The 18469-nt window shown below is 45.7% G+C and overlaps 1 protein-coding gene across 2 annotated transcripts in view; it reads left to right on the top strand.

The window, feature by feature from the left end:
* The window catches only part of MYO18B (myosin XVIIIB), a 305824-nt gene that overhangs the window by 41279 nt on the left and 246076 nt on the right, over positions 1-18469 (top strand). For both annotated transcript variants that reach the window (XM_064272527.1, XM_064272528.1), the window contains exons 10-12: positions 8021-8194; positions 10816-10906; positions 15083-15275. In XM_064272527.1, the coding sequence (XP_064128597.1) occupies positions 8021-8194; positions 10816-10906; positions 15083-15275 (458 nt within the window). The remainder of the gene's footprint in view (positions 1-8020; positions 8195-10815; positions 10907-15082; positions 15276-18469) is intronic.

The raw sequence follows: 18469 nt of genomic DNA, 5'->3' as shown, positions 1-18469 counted from the left end.
CCAGCAACCTTTTGGTTAGCAGCTGAGAGCTTAACCATTGTAGCACCAGGGCTCCTTTTCAGCTAAACTCGTGTTTCCTAAACTAGTGTCTCATGGAACATTGACCTGCAAGATCCTCTGTGAACACTTTCTGAAGCCAAATACATCTGAGCAGAGCTTCCTTCTCTTGGAGATGCATAAGATGCACACTAAAGGCTCTGAGAAGTCCTGCAGTCAAGACACTTGTATAAACAAGCATTTACTAAACTGATATGACATAGGATCCATTTATTGCCAATGACACCAATTAACATTTTGTGGAACAATCGAAATGGCAAATACATTTTAGGAAATTCTGACCCTCAGCTGGGAGGCTCCTCTGTCTTGCTTGCTCTACACCCATCTGTGACCCAGAGAGTTACGAACTCAGCCCTGCCCATGGGATCACATTGGATGGTGCCTCAAGGACAAATCCAAAAGCCACCGACACCTCAAGAATTTCCCCTTGAGGAGCTGTCTCTGTCCTTGCTGTTTCCATCTCTCTCTCTGTCTCTTCCTTCCTCTCTCTGTCTCTTTTGTTTTATCTTTTTTTTTTTTTTTTTCTCTTTCCCTGCTGTGACTTCTCTCCAACGTAGAAAGCCTTCTCTAAGAGCTGACAATCCAGAAGGGTGGTTCCTTGGTGAAAGGGAAATTAAGAAGTTCTCTTTGGGAGAAGCACTCATTTATTCATTGATTCATTCCTTCCTTTAATCATTACTACCATCTATGGAGACTGACCATCTATGGAGACCTACCTTTGCCAGCTCCACTCCGGGAGCTGGGAGGGAGCTGTGACCACTCGGAGCACTGCTCTCATGGGGCTCCCTCGCAGAGTTCAGGGCAGATCCCTGCACAGTCTGAGGTCAGCTCCCATGGGTGGTTATCCTGCTCTGCCTCTTCCTTCCTGTGTCACTTTGGACAAGAACCTAGATCTTACCAAGCCTATTCCATCTTTGTGAATTCTCTCAGAGGGTTTTTCTGAGCTTAAATGCATGAGGTTTATGAGACCTTTAGCCCAGGGCCTGGCACATGCTAAGTGCTCACTGCTTGATGGCTGTCCTTACTGGTTAAATGATGGCTCTGTGGGAGGAGGAAGCGCTCCATGTGGGTGTTTAAAAGGCCAAAGGAATACCCCTGTTTCCTGGGATACTTTCTTGGATGCTGGAATCCCTAACCTCGGTGGTGTCCTGAGGACAGCTGCAATACCCCTGGCTTTGGGGCAGCTTGGTGGAGAGGGCATTGAGCCAACATACATGCCCCTTTTGGGGGAGGAGAAGCCACCCTGTCAGCTCAGAATCCCTGGGGCAGAGGCGGAGCAAGATGGCGGCGTAAGCAGTAAATGCTCCCTGTCCCCTACAACAAACCCAGAAGAAAATAATGGAACATTAGACTTGAAAGATTCTCTATAAAAGCATTCTGAAGGCAAATACATCTGAGCAGGGCTTCCACCTCTTTGAGATTCATAGGATGCATTTTAAAGGCTCTGAGAAGTCCCGCAGTCAAAGTTCTTATTTAAACAAGCGTTTACTAAACTGATATGATATAGGATCCACTGGTTAAATTGGTACTTTTGGAACTCTGGACAGCAGTTAAGGGGTTGGAGAACCAATGTGGTTACTGAATCAAGAAAAAGATACCAGGCAGATAATGAGAGAGTGGAAATTCCCTGGCTCAGTACAGCTGTCTTGCGGCAGCTTCAGGCGGTGCCCTCAAGCAGGGAGCCCACACTGGAACAGCACAGAGAGCACAAAGGGCGGCAGACATGGGACAGAGACCTGGTGAGCACAGTCCAGGCGAGAGTTGCTGTGAGTCTTGGGAAGGAACAGCGCGGTGGACACAGTCTGGGCGTAAGTTGTTAAGCCCAGGACAGGGAGGCTTGGAGGACTCAGGGCAGGCTGAGACACCTGAACCATCAGATCTGGGACACAGAGGCTTGGTGAGCACAACCCAAGTGGGAACCTTCACGTGTCCTGGGAAACAGTGGCACGGTGGGTGCAATACAGGCTGCAGGGCATGTGTGCTCAGGTGTCAGACATGGGGAGGAAAGGGGCATACAGTGGAGGCCGAAACATCTGGGACAGAGAGGCTTGGCAAGTACAATACATCTTGGAGTTCCTGTGAGTCCCAGAAAGAAGGCAACCCTTAAATTTATATGGAAAGGCAGGGGACCCTAAATAGCTAAAGCAGTCTTAAAGAAGAAGGAAGTAGGAGGACTCATACTTCCTGATTTCAAAGTATACTATAAAGCCACAATAACTAAAATAGGCTGGTACTGGTATAATAATAGACATATAGAATGGACTTGAATTGAGAGTCCAGAAATAAACCCACATATCTATGGTCAGTTGATTTTCAACAAGGGTGTTAAGTCCATTCAAGTGGGGAAGGAAGGGTCTCTTCAATAAATGGTGGTGGGAAAATGGAATTTCCACATGCAGAATAAATCAGGATCCAAGCCTCATACCATACACCAAAACCAATTCAAAATGAATCAAGGACCTAAATGTGAAAACTAAAACCATAAAATTCTTAGAAGAAAATGTAGGGGCAAAGCTGCGGGACCTAGGTTTTAGCAATGGGCCAATCAGATATGGCACCAAGAGTGTGAACAGCAAAAAACAAAACAGATAAATGGGACCTCATGAAAAATGAAATACTTTGCTCAGGGTAGAAGCATCCCATAGGGTTTCCTGGGGTGTAATCTTCACAGAGTAGATTTCTACATCTTTTCTCTTGTGGAGCAGCTGATGGGTTTGAACCGCTGACTTTTCAGTTAACAGCTGAGTGCTTAACCTTTGCACCACCAAGACTTCTTCAGAACCATACGACAGAGCTATTCCACTCTTAGGTATACACACAAAAGACTTGAAAGCTGACATGACCGGACACATGTAATGCTCATTGCAGCACTATTCACAATAGTCAAAAGGCAGAAACGACTGAAATGTCCATCAGCAGATGAATGGCTAAAGAAAATGGGGTCTATACACACAATGGAATAAGATTACCCAGCCAGAAAGAGCAATGAAGTCCTGCTGCACGCCACAACATGGATGAACCTTGAAAACATCATGCTGAGCAAATTAAGTCAGGTGCAAAAGGACAAACATGGTCTGACCCTCGCTTACATGAAATAAGCAAACATGCAGAAACAAAAAATTATTAGTGGTTGCCAGGGGTGGGAGGAAGGGGGAAGCGGGTGTTTTTGTTTAGTGGGCAGTGCGTTTATGTTTATTCTGGTGGAATAATTTGGAAAAGGATAGTGAGAATGGTTGTACAATTTGAAGAATATAATCAATGTCACTGAATTGTACATGTGGAAATTGTTGAATTGGTGTATGTTTTGTTTTGTATATTTTCACCACAATTAAAAAATAATAATAATACAAAGAGAATCCCTGGGGCATGACCCATATCCGAAGTGCACATATTCATTATCCACCCCACATGGCCTCTTTGTGACACAGCAGATAGACGTGAGACCATGAAACAGCCAGGACAGGGCAATCCTGCCCTCCTTGGTTTTCCAGATGGAAAAGGGAATTGGAATTTGTTAAGCACCTTCCCAGGGCCAGGCAGTCTGTTGGATACTTCCCAGGTAATCATCTCACTGACTCCTTGCAACCCTACAAAGCGGTGTTGGAGGTTTTAATGATTCCATTTTACAGATAAGGAAACTGAGGCTCAAAAAGGCCGTACAACTTGCTTGAAGGCCGACAGCTGGGAATGGCAGAAATGGGAATTTGACCCAGATCCCATCTGGCTCCAATGACCATGTTCCCATCCAGTTCCATTTCTCTCTTCCTAAGGCACTACCTCAGGGTTCTGGGACTCAGAAAGTTTAGACCTCTGCCCAAGTCTGAGCAAAGATAGAGGAACCTACAGGGTTGGGTTTTGTGCACTGGCCAGGCTTCGAGCACTGGGATCAGAGAACGTGTTTTCCTGGCAGTGCTCCGTGTGTGACTGCCTGGAGTTTGCCAGCAGAATGCTTCTCAGCCACACCCGGAAATATCCCTCATAAATCAGCCAGAATTTGACGAGTCTGGCCAGAGTCCATTTATTGTGCCTTTTCTCAGAAACTGCCGATTCCTTTCATGACTTCTCACAGCTCAGTGAGGCCGTGGAAGGTCACCGCAGTTGGAAAGTGGGAGTTTATTTTAGAAAATCACAGTTGAGGGGCGATGGGGCAGGTGAGAGACAGACCATCGCCTGACTAAAACATTATCTCCTTTTTAATTCACTTTCAATCTCCACCATGGCAAGGAGAAAGTCTCATTCAGTGCTAATTGCCTTTAACAGCTCTCTCTAACGTTTACTAAACTCCCTTTTTTAAAAAGAGAGAACAGACCCCAGGTTCCCAGGTAATGGCATCTAATTAGAATCTAATGGTATTTTTGTGCTCATATTGTATTTATTTTTACTTTCTATTTGTGACAGGTGATAATGGATTCTCATTTAATGATAAAAACCCATTGACTTTGTATCTATTCCAATTCATAGTGACCCTATAGGACAAAGTAGAACTGCCCCATAGGGTTTCCAAGGCTATAACTTTATGGAAGCAAATTGTTACATCTTTCTCCCTTGACGATGCTGGTGGGTTTGAACCGTCAACCTTTTGGTTAGCAGCCAAGTGCTTAACCACTCTGTCAACATGGCTCCTTTCATTTATGATACCAAAAAAACCAAACCCACTGCTGTCAAGTTGATTCTCACTCATGGCGACCCTGGTGGTGTAGTGGTTAAGTGCTACAGTTGTTAACCAAGAGGTTGGCAGTTCAAATCTGCCGGGTGCTCCTTGGAAACTCTACGGGGCAGTTCTACTCTGTCCTACAGGATCTCTATGAGTTCATTTATGGTAGTGCTATACTACTGCTTTTTACAATATATTTATTTAAATGGAAAAGAGAAGTGAGTCCATTTAAAAGAAATTCGTATCTAGAGTGCTAAGGATATGGAAAGTTTCTGAAAGGTAGTACTGGAAGGACTACTTTGGGAGAAACAGTAGTTCTTCCCCTTAGTAGCGGTCTGATTTCTGGTGACTCCTCTGAGTCTGTTTTTTCATCTGCAAAATGGAAATGATAATATTGCTTTGTAGGACTCTGTGAGGATTAAAATAATCATAACAACAATAATAAATAACTAATAATTCTAACCAGCATGTATTCAGCTTTTACCACGTCAGACCTAGAACGTGAACACAGACTTTCTGACTCCAAAAGCCATGAACTGAACAAAGGTGCTGATGTTGAGTAAAATGGGGTCAGTTAGTGGTAACTGCCGTCATCACCACCATCACCATCAGCAGCAGCCGCAGCCGCAGCCGCAGCAGCATAATCACCATTATCATTACCATCATCATCATCAACATCATCACCATCATCAGCACCATTATTGCCACCACCATCTTCATCACTATCATTACCATCATCATCATCATTACCATAATAGTCACCATCATCACCATTACCATCATGATCATCACCATCACAACCATTATTATGAAAACATCGTCACCACCACCATCTTCATGTGGCTTGGCATGTCTATTTCCCCATCTCTGCCTCTTTCTCTTACTTGTTTTATCTCTTTTATATCACAAAAGAGATGGATTTAAGACACATCCTATACTAATCTAGCCTCATTTACATAACAAAGACAACCCATTCCCAAGTGAGATTATAACCACAGGCATAGAAGTTAGGATTTACAACACATATTTTTGAGGGACATAGTTCAGTCCATAACAGGTAGCGTCTTATTTGTTAGGGCTACCAAAAGCATCACGAAAAGGCTGCTCAAAAAACAGATTGTATCGTTTGACAGTTTTAGAGGCTAGAAATCCGAATCCAGGTTGTCAGCAAGGCTATGATCTCTATGTCAGCTCCATGGGAAGGTCCTTCCTGGTCTCATTCAGCTTTTGTAGCCCCAGGCATTTCTTGGTTCCTTGGCTTATAGAGGAATCCTCAAATGGTTTCCTCCCCCTGTGTGTGTCTGTTCCTTGTGTTTGTTCTCTTCTTTATAAGGTACCACTCAGAAGGGATTAGGTATGGGACCCACCCTACACTTGTATGACCTAATTAACATAACAAAAGAAACCCTATTTCTAAATAGGATCACATTCACAGATATAGGGATTAGTACTTCAACATATATTTTGAGGGAACCCAAATAATTCAGTCCAAATCAGTTAGTGTCAGAGTCCCAAATAAAGTCCCTTTTCCAAATTTCCGGTTTTGCCATAAGCCAAGCTCATTCTTCAAGACGTTTGCTTGAAGAACTGGGTCCCCATGACCTCTTTCTGATGAACAGAGAAATCTTTATTGGCAACTGCGATTCTTAATCCAAAGAAACACATTTATGGGAAGATAAGAGACAGGAAACTATTATTTAGGGATGATGTTCTTATTTGTTTTAATAAAACATTTATTTTTATTTGGATTACAAAATTAATACACAGTCACTGTAGACAATTTGGAAAACACAGACTGCCCCTACCCAGCCATGGCTGTTAATATTTGGATATATTTCCTTTTTATTATTTTTTTACAGCAGTTTTGCTGGATTTACACAGTTGACATCATACCATGGAACAGTTTTCTAGTCTTTGTTTCACTTAACGTTGAACTGTAAGCATTGTCTATGTTGTACAAAGCCTTTGGTGCTAATTTTAACAGTCTTCAGATTCCATGGGTGCTGCACACGGTTAAATGCTTGGCTACTAACCAAAAATTCAAATCTACCCAGAGATGCTTCAGGAAAAAAAAGGCCTGGCAATCTACTTCCAAAAGATTATAGCCGTTGAAAGCCCTATGGACATAGTTCTACTCTGACATAGTTGGGGTTGCCATGACTCAGAATCAAATGGACAGCAACTGGTTGGGTTTTAAGGAACCCTGGTAATGCAGTGGTTAAGCGCTGGGCTGCTAACTGAAAGGTCAGCAGTTCAAACCCACCAGCTGCTCCATGGGAGAAAGAGGTGGTTGTCTGCTTTTGTAAAGATTTGCAGCCTTGGGAACCCTATGGGGCAGCTCTACTCTGTCCTATAAGGTCGCTATGAGTTGGGATTGACTCGACAGCAATGGCTATGAGTGGTTTGGTTTTTGGTCTATAACAGTTCATCGAGTGATTCTCCATTGCTTCTTCAACCTCATCTAATACCCACTCACCTACCCCTTATGCTCCAGTCACCTTGATCTTTCTGGCATTTCTCTAACACAATGTGCTCATGTCTGCCTCAGGGCCTTTGCACAGCTTCTAAAGCTCTTCCCTAGTTCTTTATGTGGCCAGGCCCTTCTCACCTGTCACATTCCATTTCAATTATCACATCTTCAAGTAGAGCCCTCTCTGACCATCACGGATACCTCAATCTCCCTTTATCTTATCATCCTGTTTTATTCTCTACATAGAGGAAAAAAAACCTTTATAATTTTATCATCATAAATTATCCTATTTATTTGTTTATTGTCTCACCTCCTTAGTAGACTATCAGCTCCGTGAGGGCAGGCACCACACCTATCTTGCTTATCATTAATTCCCCAGTGGCTAACATGGTGCTCACCACGTTGTAGGAGCTCAGTACATATGTGTTGAATAAATGGATGGGTGGATGAGTGGCTAGGATGTGTGGCTGGGTAGGGAGTTGAGTCAGTAGTTGAATGGCAAAGGGTAGTGGGTGGCTGGATGGATAGATAACTGGATATGTGAGCAGATAAATGATACTTTTACCAAATGCTCCCCAATCCCACATTTAGAATGTCCCCATGGCCATTTTAATTGCTTTGAAAATGTCAAAAATGTAAATGGTGAGGGGTAGGATGAAAATATCTCTCGGGAAACCTCATCCCTGCAGGAGTCAGACCTGAGCAGTCTTTCAGGATCCCCACCGAGATGTGTGGCCAGATGTTGAGAGGGTGGTGAGATTCTTCAAGGCCCCCTTGGGCGCCCACCTACTGCATGCCCAAGTCTTCATCCCCACACCTCTGCTTTGTCCCTTGTGCAGTGGGCCGAAAGCAGTTCATGCGGTTTGAGTGGGCAAACCGTGCAGCCGAGGTGCTGGGCTGTGAGTACGAGGAGCTGAACAGGGCCACCTTCAAGCATCACCTGCAGCAGATCATTGAGCAAGTGAAGTCTGGGTTGAGTCGACGTGGCCTTGAGGATGAGGAGACAAGTTCAGGTACTGTATCTGCTGCCTTTCTGGTGGGGCGGAGGCCCCTCTGGGCCAGCCTCTCGGGTTGCACCAGCGCTCATTCACCCATCCATCGAGGATTTATGGAGGACCTACTGCATGCAGGCCTGTGCTAGGTACAGGGAAGCCACCGTGTGCAGAAATGGACGTGGCCCCTACCTGCATGATGCTTACAGTCAAACAGATAGCTCTGTCCAGGGTTCTGAAACTGAGGAGGGGTTCCCGCAATGGAGAGAGGAGACAGCATGGGGGGTGCCAAGGGACTGAAGCATATCCTTTGCATTTAATATTCGTTGAGCTCTTATGATGTAGAGCAAAGTCTGACCTTCCTGACTGAAGAGCAGAAATAAGACTGGTATGGCTGGAGCGGGGTGCGGGGTTAGTGGGAGATGAGGTTGGAGAGCAAGGTGGGATCACATCTTGTAACAGTTTGTAAGTCAGGATTTTCATTCTTAAACTGTTGAGAAGCTATGGGGGAAGGCTTAAGTAGAGGAGTAATGTGATTTGACTTATTCTTTATGAAGCCCAACCTGGATGAAAGTTGGGTAATGAATGGGAGAAGGGAAAACAGTTGGGAATCTCTAGAAGTCATCCCAGTGAGAGATGATAAGGGCTTGGATTAGGGAAGTAGATGTAGAGATAGGAAGAGGTGAGCACATTCAGGAGATAGTGTACACATAGATGTGATGGCATTGGCCTTGTGATGTAATGGAGAGGGAGCAAGGATGGCTTCTAAGACTTTGTTCTGAGAAGGTAGAGGAGTGAGGGTGCTTTTCAGTGGTGTGGGGGAAAAGCAGGGGGGTTTGGTATTGCACCTGAACGGGTGGGTTCTTTTGAGTCCTAGGTCTGCAGCCTTCTGCTAGCCAGATGGCTTGGCTGCAGAAAACGAAGTACAGAGGGACCTTTTGGAGCCCCAAGGGTCTCTGAGGACTCCCTCAGACTAGCCCTTCTTGAGATAACAGAGTTTGAGAATACTGAGGAGGACTGTTTTGAGCTGTGGTTTTGGGACATCTCTTGGGGGCCCTTTGGGTCCTCAGAACTGCCCTTCTTCCTGGGACTTCACTTTGATGACTAACGGCACTTGGGTTTCATTGGCCTTTTTGTTTCCTTCCAGGTCTGCCCACTGTGGTCTGCTTAAAGGTTATCCCTTCTCTCTGACACACACACACACACATACACACAGAGCTTTGTGAGTCTGATGCAACCTCTCAGGCCAAGGTCTTGTGGGTAGACATTAAGCAGGCAGGGGACCAGCAGGTTCAGGAGAGACACTGGGAGGCAGTGGGTTGCCTAGCAACAGTCCAGGTTGGGGGTGGAGTTAAAGGAGGGATGGGAAATTATTTCAGGGCTGCAATGGGCCGCCTGGGGTGTGCAAGCAGAAGTCTTTCTCCAGGCACTAAGTGCGTGCAGATTTGGAATGCGCATTTCTAGTTCTGAGGATGGCCCCAAAACTTCAGAATCAGGATTTGTGATCTGAGATCCCTTTACAGCCCTTGCCTCAGGTCATTCAATGCACCCTAATCAAGGCTAGCTGTTTTCCTGGTGTGCGTGTGTCTATTTAAACAAAATTGAGGCTGCAACTGTAATGCTAGTTCTGTAAACATTTTATTTCTCTTCACCTAGGTTGACACTTTTCCATCTCATTAAATATTCTCCGGTACCTAAATTTAAACGTTTTAGCTTTGTATGGATGGATTAAAAATTACTTAACCTATTCACTATTGTTGAACATTCAAACTGTTTCCAAAAAGCGACTGTTGTCAATTTAAACAATTGGAAGCACATATATATCTAGAAATCTTTGCTTCTCTGAATCGTTCACTATAATGAAATGAGTCAAGTGTATGAACATTTTATGGCTTCTGATGTAAATTTACCAAATTTCTATCCAGAAAAAGGGAAGAGTAAACATGTATTGAGTACCTACTGTGGAAACCCTGGTGGCGTAGTGGTTAAGAGCTACTGCTGCTAACCAAAAGGCCGGCAGTTCGAATCTACCAGGTTCTCCTTGGAAACCTGATGGGGCAGTTCTTCTCTGTCCTGTAGGGTCGTTATGAGTTGGAGTCGACTTGACTGCAACAGGTTTGTTTTTTTGGTTTTGGTTACTATGCACCCGGCACTGGGGGATTTGATGGTCAACAAACCCCCAAAAAGTCCCATCCTTACAGCGCTCTCAGCATTGTGGGGGAAGACACAGAACAACAAAATAACCAGATAAGCAAAGATAATGCAGCAAGTGGTATAAAGGAAAGTAGAGAATTAGTCTAATTGGCAGGGGTAGTCAAGGAAGGCCTCCCTGAGGAGGTGACAGTTGGGCTGAGCCCTGGAGAATAAGCAGGAGATGAGCAGAGAGCATGATGGAGAGGGAGATAGGGCCAGTTGACGCAGGAACCGTAAGTCCTGGTAAGATATTAGAATTTTGTCCTGAGAATGTGGGCATATGATTTCAACCTTGGGGCAGAGGGTGTGTGTGTGTGTGTGTATGTGTTGGTGGTGGTAGGGCAGTGGTTTCTAAGGCCGAGCGACACTCTGCTGCCTCCTGAGTGGTGTTCTTGGCCTCAGATGAGGTCCTGACAACAGGATACTGGTCCTGTTCTTTCTCTCTTCAGGGCTCAAGATGACAGGTGTTGAGTGTGTGGAGGGGATGGCCTCGGGCCTGTACCAGGAGGTCTTTGCTGCCGTGGTCTCACTCATCAACAGGTAACTGCAGCTTTTGCCCAGGCACCAAGTCTTCCTCTTGCAGGTAGACAAACAACCTTGACACTAAACGGGGTAGTTTGGTGTAGGGGTTTATTTTGAGCTGGAGAGCAGGGTTTTCAGCTGGACAACAGGGCTGGGTTTAAATTTGACCATGGCCACCCACTGCTGTGTGATTTCTGCAAATTGGTCCACCTCTCCAGTCTCACTTTCCTCGTCTGTAAAATAGCTCTACCCATGGGGCATTTTTTTCTGTTCATTTTTTGTTATTAAAAAAAAATGTATTTTGTTGTTTTTGCAAAAACATGCACCAATTTCTACGTGTACAATTCTGTGACATTGATTACATTCTTCAAGTTGTGTAACCATTCTCATGCTCCTTTTCTGAGTTTTTCCTCTTCCGTTAACATAAATTCACTGCCCCTAAGGTTCCCATCTAAACTTTCCAGTTGCTGTGGTCAATTTGATCCCATATATAGTTCTTTGAAAGAGCACAATGCTCAAGGCAGGCAATCTTTACTAATTAGCCTAAACTATTTTTATTGTTGGGTTGGAAACCCTGGTCATGTAGCGGTTAAGTGCTACAGCTGCTAACCCAGAGGTCGGCAGTTCAAATCTGCCAGGTGCTCCTTGGAAACTCTATTGGGCAGTTCTACTCTGTCCTATAGGGTCGCTATAAGTCAGAATTAACTCGACGGCAGTGGGTTTGGTTTTGATTTATTGTTGGGTTTGAAGAAGACTTTAGGGGAGATCTTTGGTTTCAGGTTTAAGATTTAAAGATTATCATCAGGGCAATAGTTTTGGGGGTTCATCTAGCCTTAATGGCTCTGGAAATATGCACAGAGCATTTTTAGGGCCGTGAAACTCTTCTGTAGGATGTTGTCATGGTGAACACTTGATATTACAAACCCTCATATAAACTATGGACTTCAGTTAATAATACACACACACTTCATTTATTGACATGGTTAGGTTCCAAAGTCCAGGTTGTCATGTGAAAATTGGTGTTATAGGAGAGTGAGAGCAGGTCGGGGGCACTGGTGTCTCCCCCCCAACCCCAGTACCCCACCACCCATCAGTGCCTACAGCGTGTCTCGGGATACGCTTGGCGTGGTGGGCTCCCCTTCCCCACCACGCCTACTCTACCACCACGGGGCCTGCAGGGTTTGGGGTGGTGGTGGTCAAGGGTTGCCCACTGACTCTGTAGCAGCAGGGACCCACCATCACCTGGCCATGTTCCAGGCCTCCGTTAAGGAGCCCCTTGCCTCACCTCACCTATCTACCTTCATGCTCCATCGGCCCAGAGACAGGCCTCGGTGGAAGGTGGCTACTAGACCTGCGGTAGATGAGGCCAGGCCAGCAGGGCCCAGCAGAGGCTGCAGAGGTGGCAGAGAGGGCTCTTTGGAAGAAGAGACTTCTGAGCCCACGCCTGACTTCTGTCACCTCCTCAAGGCCCGGCTGCCCCCACCTCCTGTGTGCCCCTCGCCTGCCCAGTGTTGGCAGTGGCCTGGCCTGGGTAAAACCTCTCAGAAACTTCAGACCCCTCACTTCAACTACTCATTGATACACAAAATAGTCAGATAGATTTTTTTCTATTGTTGTAAATGAATAATGTCAGATAAGAAAATAGTCGCTAAGTGAGGAGCTGGTGTAATGCGCCAGTATTGGTTGGTCAGTTGTAACAAATACACCATAGGAATGCAAGGTATTAATAATACGAGAAACAGAAGGGAAGGGGGTGGGGGTATATGGAAACTCTGTCCTTTCTGCACAATTTCTCTGTAAATCTAAAACTGCTCTAAAAATCTGAAGTCTATTTAAAAAAAAATAGCTCTATCCCCCAGGACTGTTCTGAGGATTAAAAGAAATAATGTATTTAAATTGCTCTTTATAATAGCGACAATAACAACGCTAATAATAAAAGCTGACAATTTCAGAGTACCTACTAAGGATCCACACCTGCACTGATGGTGTGTGGTTGTCGTTAGCTGCCATCAAGTCAGGCTCCTGACTCACGGTGACCCCCCGCACGAGGGAATGAAACATTGCCTGGTCCTGTGCCATCCTGGTGATTGGTTGTGGATTGGACCATTGTGATCCTTAGGGTTTTCACTGGCTGATTTTCGGGAGCAGATGGCCAGGGCTTTCTTCCTAACCTGTCTTAGTCTGGAAGCTCTGCTGAAACTTGTTCAGCATCATAGCAACTTGCAAACCTCTACTGACAGGTGGGTGGTGGCTGCACATATGGTATATTGGCTGGGAATTGAACCCATGTCTCCCACATGGAAGATGAGAATTCTACCACTGAACCACTATTGCCCCTCTAATTGTGTAACTTGCCTTATGTCATCTCATTAAAAAAAAAAAAATTGCTATCGAGTCAATTTCAACTCACAGCGACCCTATAAGACAGAGTAGAACTGCCGCAAAGGGTTACCAAGGAGTGGCTGGTGGATTCAAACTGCCGACCTTTTGGTTAGCAGCCAAGCTCTTAACCACTGCACCACCAGGGCTCCATATCACCTCATACATCAGCCCATTTTATAGATGACGAAACAGAGGCGCAGAGAGGTGGAGCGGGGATGCAAGCACAACGTTGCACACCCACCTCAAACCTTCGAGTTGCCTGATAACCCACCACATTGCTCTCAACCATTTATTTTCCTGCTGGGAAAGGGGAGCAGGAGGGGTGGCATTTCAGGGTGGGCTAGAATGTGTCTCTGGAATGTGTCTGCGGGGCTGCAGGCACTAAGAGCCTCTGCTTTCTCCCACCCTGAGTCACACTCTTCAAAATCCTTTGAGCAATCCTGGCTGGTCAACCCAGGATGCAGGCAAGGGCTTCCCTCCCTCCCCTGTGGAAGCAGGACACATAATTAGGCTTCTGAAATCCTGTTAAAGCCATAGGGCTGCTGTGTAGCAACGGAGCAGCCGGGGCTTCTCTGATGTTGTCGCAGACACAGAATCAACATCCTCCATCGCTGCTGGAGTAACTGCTGTCTGAGACCATAGACGTATTATCTAGAAACAAAGAGAATCCTGTGTGCTTCGAGGAGGGTGCACTGGGATTGGAAAATGAACTGCTGGCGGGAGGAAGCAGCCTCAGCCAGCAAAGCGGGGGCTGCTTCGTGACTGGGGATCTTGGAGCCCACATCTGTAAAATGGGTATATTGTTGATGACCATACCCATTACCACCATGGACTGAGCACCTAGTAGGTGTTTGGCTCTCTGAGCATTATCTGACTTAATCTTCGTGACCGTCTATGTCTTGGCTGTTCTTATCAACCCCATCTTATAGATAGAAAGGAGTCCCTAGGTGGTGCAAACAGTGAATGCACTCAGCTGCTAACCGAAAGGTTGATCATTTGCGTTTACCCAGAGGCACCTCAGAAGAAAGGCCTGGTGATCTGCTTCTGAAATACCAGCCACTGAAAACCCTGTGTAGCATAGTTCTAGTCTGACACACTTGGGGTCGCCGTGAGTTGGAATCGACTTAACTGCAGCTGGTTTTATATGGATGGAAAAACTTGCACCACTGGAGGAGAATTAAGGTTTAAACTAAGGGCCCTCCAAAGCTTATGATGCTAATGATAATAATAGCAGGTAACATGTACTGAGCACTTACCACATGGCAGCCCTCGTGGTGCTCAGAGTAATGGAGGCCTTAGCACATTCAACACTTCAGTCAGTCCCCTGAGTTGGGTTCCATCATTAACCCTTTCACAGCTGAGGCGGTTGAGGCTCAGGGAGGTTAAGTGAGACTTTCCCAAGGCACACAGCCCTTCTGTTGTAGAGCTAGGCTCCAGGGCTACGTTTGACAGTCTCCAAAGTCTCCTAAGCAAATCATTTCTCCACTTGGCCTGGTGGGGTAGTAACATTTCTGGAATGTCGTGGGAGACATTTTCACACGTTAACTCCTTCAAGCCTTACTGCAGCGTTTGAAATTGTCCAACTCACCTCACCATCATTTTACAGTTAGGGAACCCAGGCTCAGAGAGGTTCGGCATCTTGCCCAAGGTCACACAGCCTGTAAATGGTGAGCCTGCTGGATCTGCTAGATCCCCAAATCTACCCAGTACGCTGCCTCAGTTTCTCCATCTCTGCAGTGGGAGAGTAAGAGACTTGGACCAGCAGGATCTAAGCCTCCATGTCATCTCGGGGCCTCTCTGCTCTCTTTCTAGATCCTTCTCCTCCCACCACCTCTCCATGGCCTCCATCATGGTGGTGGACTCGCCAGGCTTTCAGAACCCCCGGCACCAGGGCAAGGACCGTGCGGCCACCTTTGAGGAGCTGTGCCACAATTACACCCACGAGCGCTTGCAGCTGCTTTTTTACCAGCGGACCTTCGTCTCCACGCTGGAGCGATACCGGGAGGTGTGGTGGGGCTGGAGTGTTCCTTTGAGAGGGCTCAGTGGAGGGTGTGAGGCTGGGATGGGGAGGGGTAGGATTCAGGGCCTCTGGTCAGCTTCAGTACCACCCCAGTTTGGTCTACCACTAAGGAAACCCTAGCTCCTGGGCTGGTCCCCAAGGCCTCTGCCACTCCGCCATCTCCCTCTGCAGCCCAAACTCCACCCACTGCCCCCCACATCCTACAGTCCTCAAACAACGGTGAACTTGTACCTCCTAGACCTTTGCTCACATGGCTGTCCGGCTTTGGGACTGTCTGTACCTCCTCACCCACCTCACCCAAACGAAAGCCTCCTCTGAGAGTTAGCCTGCGTCTTCATCCACATGGAAAGCCGTCTGTGCTCTGTTGGGTGGAAGCAGTGGGTTATGCACCCCTTTGGAGCACACAGTGGCAATGTCTAACCAAGGTGAAGATGCGCGTGCCCTGTTGTTGTTGTTGTTGTTAGGTGCCATCGAGTTGGTTGCAACTCATAGTGGCCCTATGCATAACAGAACGAAACACTGCCTGGTCCTGTGCCATCCTTACAATTGTTGTTATGCCTGAATCCATTGTTGCAACCGCTGTGTCAATCCACCTCATTGAAGGCCCTCTTTTCTGCTGACCCTGTGCTTTACCAAGCATGATGCCCTTCTCCAGGGACTTATCCCTCCTCACAACATGTCCTAAGTATGTAAGATGCAGTCTCGCCAACCTTGCTTCTAAGGAGCATTCTGGTTGTACTTCTTCCAAGACAGATTTGTGCGTTCCTTGGGCAGCCCGTGGTATATTCAATGTTCTTCGCCAACACCACAATTCAAAGGTGTCAATTCTTCTTCGATCTTCCTTATTCATTGTCCAGCTTTCACATGCATATGATGCGATTGAAAATACCAAGGCTTGGGTCAGGCACACCTTAGTCTTCAACGTGACATCTTGGCTTTTCAACACTTTAAAGAGGTCTTTTGCAGCAGATTTACCCAATGCAACACGTCTTTTGATTTCTTGACTGCTGCTTCCATATGTGTTGATTGTGGATCCAAGTAAAATGAAATCCTTGACAACGTCAATCTTTTTTCTGTATCATGATGTTGCTCATTGGTCCAGTTGTGAGGATTTTTGTTTTTTCTTTATGTTGAGGTGCAATCCATACTGAAGGCTGTGGACTTTGATCTTCATTAGTAAGTGCTTCAAGTCCTCTTCACTTTCAGCAAGCAAGGTTGGGTCATCTATATAACGAAGGTTATTAATGAGTCTTCCTCCAATTCTGATGCCCTGTTCTTCTTCATATAGTCCAGCTTCTTGTATTATTTGCTCAGGATACAGATTGAATAGGTATGGTGAAAGGATGCAACTCTGACACACATCTTTGCTGACTTTAAACCAGTCAGTATCCCCTTGTTCTGTCCGAACAGCTGCTTCTTGATCTATGTACAGGTTCCTCATGAGCACAATTAAGTGTTTTGGAATTCCCATTCTTTGCAATGTTATCCATAAATCGTTATGATCCACACAGTCGAATGCCTTTGCATAGTCAATAAAACACAGGTAAACATCCTTCTGGTATTCTCTGCTTTCAGCCAGGATCCATCGGACATCGGCACTGATATCCCTGGTTCCAGGTCCTCTTCTGAAACCAGCCTGAATTTCTGGTAGTTTCCTGTGATATACTGCTGCAGCCGTTTTTAAATGATCTTCAGCAAAATTTTGCTAGTATGTGATATTAATGATATTGTTCTACAATTTCCACATTCGGTTGGATCACCTTTCTCGGGAATAGGCATAAATATGGATCTCTTCCAGTCAGTTGGCCAAGAAGCTGTCTTCCATATTTCTTGACATAGACAAGTGAGCACCTCCAATGCTGCATCTGTTTGTTGAAACATCTCAATTGATATTCCATCAACTCCTGGAGCCTTATTTTTCGCCAATGTCTTCAGTGCAGCTTGGGCTTCTTCCTTCAGTACCATCGGTTCCTGATCATATACCACCTCTTGAAATGGTTAAACATTGACTAATTCTTTTTGGTATAATGACTCTGCATATTCCTTCCATCTTCTTTGGATGCTTCCTGCTTTATTTAATATTTTTCCCATAGAACTCTTCACTATTGCAACTCGAGGCTTGAATTTTTTCTTCGGCTCTTTTCAGCTTGAGAAATGCTGAGTGTGTTCTTCCCTTTTGGTTTTCTATCTCCAGCTCTTTGCACGTGTTATCATAATACTTTGTCTTCTCCAGCCACCATGATCCAGCAATTCCCCTGGTGGGAGGCACCTTAGCAAATCTCTGTGCATGTGAACCTGGAAACACATACAGGTGTGTCCCTGCCAGCCCTTCTTTTCTCATTTAAAAAAAAAAGTTGAAATTAAGATACAACATTCATAGAGAAAAATGGAAAATCAGAAGTGTGTAACTCAACAGATTCATTCAAATGGACATACTCGTGAAACCACGCCCCCCACATCAAAATGCAACTTTCCCAGCACCCCAAGAAGTCCTCCCCCGCCCCGGATCCAGTCCGAATCACTACCCCCTTCTCCCTCCCTGAAGGTGACCACTTGGACTCCAGCCAGTTCTAATGGCAAAATATTAGAAATAACCATACTGCTCATCAATAATTTCTTAGGTTGGAGGCTGCACTCGTACACATGAAAGCATCAACTTGGATAAATCTCAAACCAGTGACATTGATGAGACCTGGGGTCTGATCCTAACTCTGCCACTTACTGGCTTTGCAGCCATAGGAAAGTCACTTACCTTCTCTGATCCTCAAGTTCTTCACTTGTAAAATGAAGCTAACAATACTCCTGTATCAGTTATCATTTGCCACAATAGTGCTGCATAATAAACACTCCCAAAACATAGTTGTTAAAAAAAAAACCCTCTATTATTGTGCATGAGTTTCGAAGTTGGCTGGGCAGTTCTTCTGGTCTTGGCTGGGGTAGCTCTGGTGCCTGCAGTCAGATGTGGGTCAGACAGATGGTTTTGTTGATCTTGGCTGGGCTCTCATGTGTCTGGGTGTTGCCTGGCCATTGGCTGATCTAGGCAGACCTTGTCTGGGGTGACTCATCTCTGCTTCACCAATGTCTCATCCTCCAGCAGGCTACCCCGGGCATGTTCATATGGTGACTGGGCAGGGTTCCAAGAAAGCAGTCAGAAGTGTGTGAGGCCCCTTGAGACCTAG

This window comes from Loxodonta africana, chromosome 19 (assembly GCF_030014295.1).
Source record: "Loxodonta africana isolate mLoxAfr1 chromosome 19, mLoxAfr1.hap2, whole genome shotgun sequence".
Taxonomy (NCBI): Eukaryota; Metazoa; Chordata; class Mammalia; order Proboscidea; family Elephantidae; genus Loxodonta; species Loxodonta africana.
The sequence above is the reverse complement of the archived record's forward strand: the minus strand, read 5'-3'. Positions and strand labels throughout refer to the sequence as shown.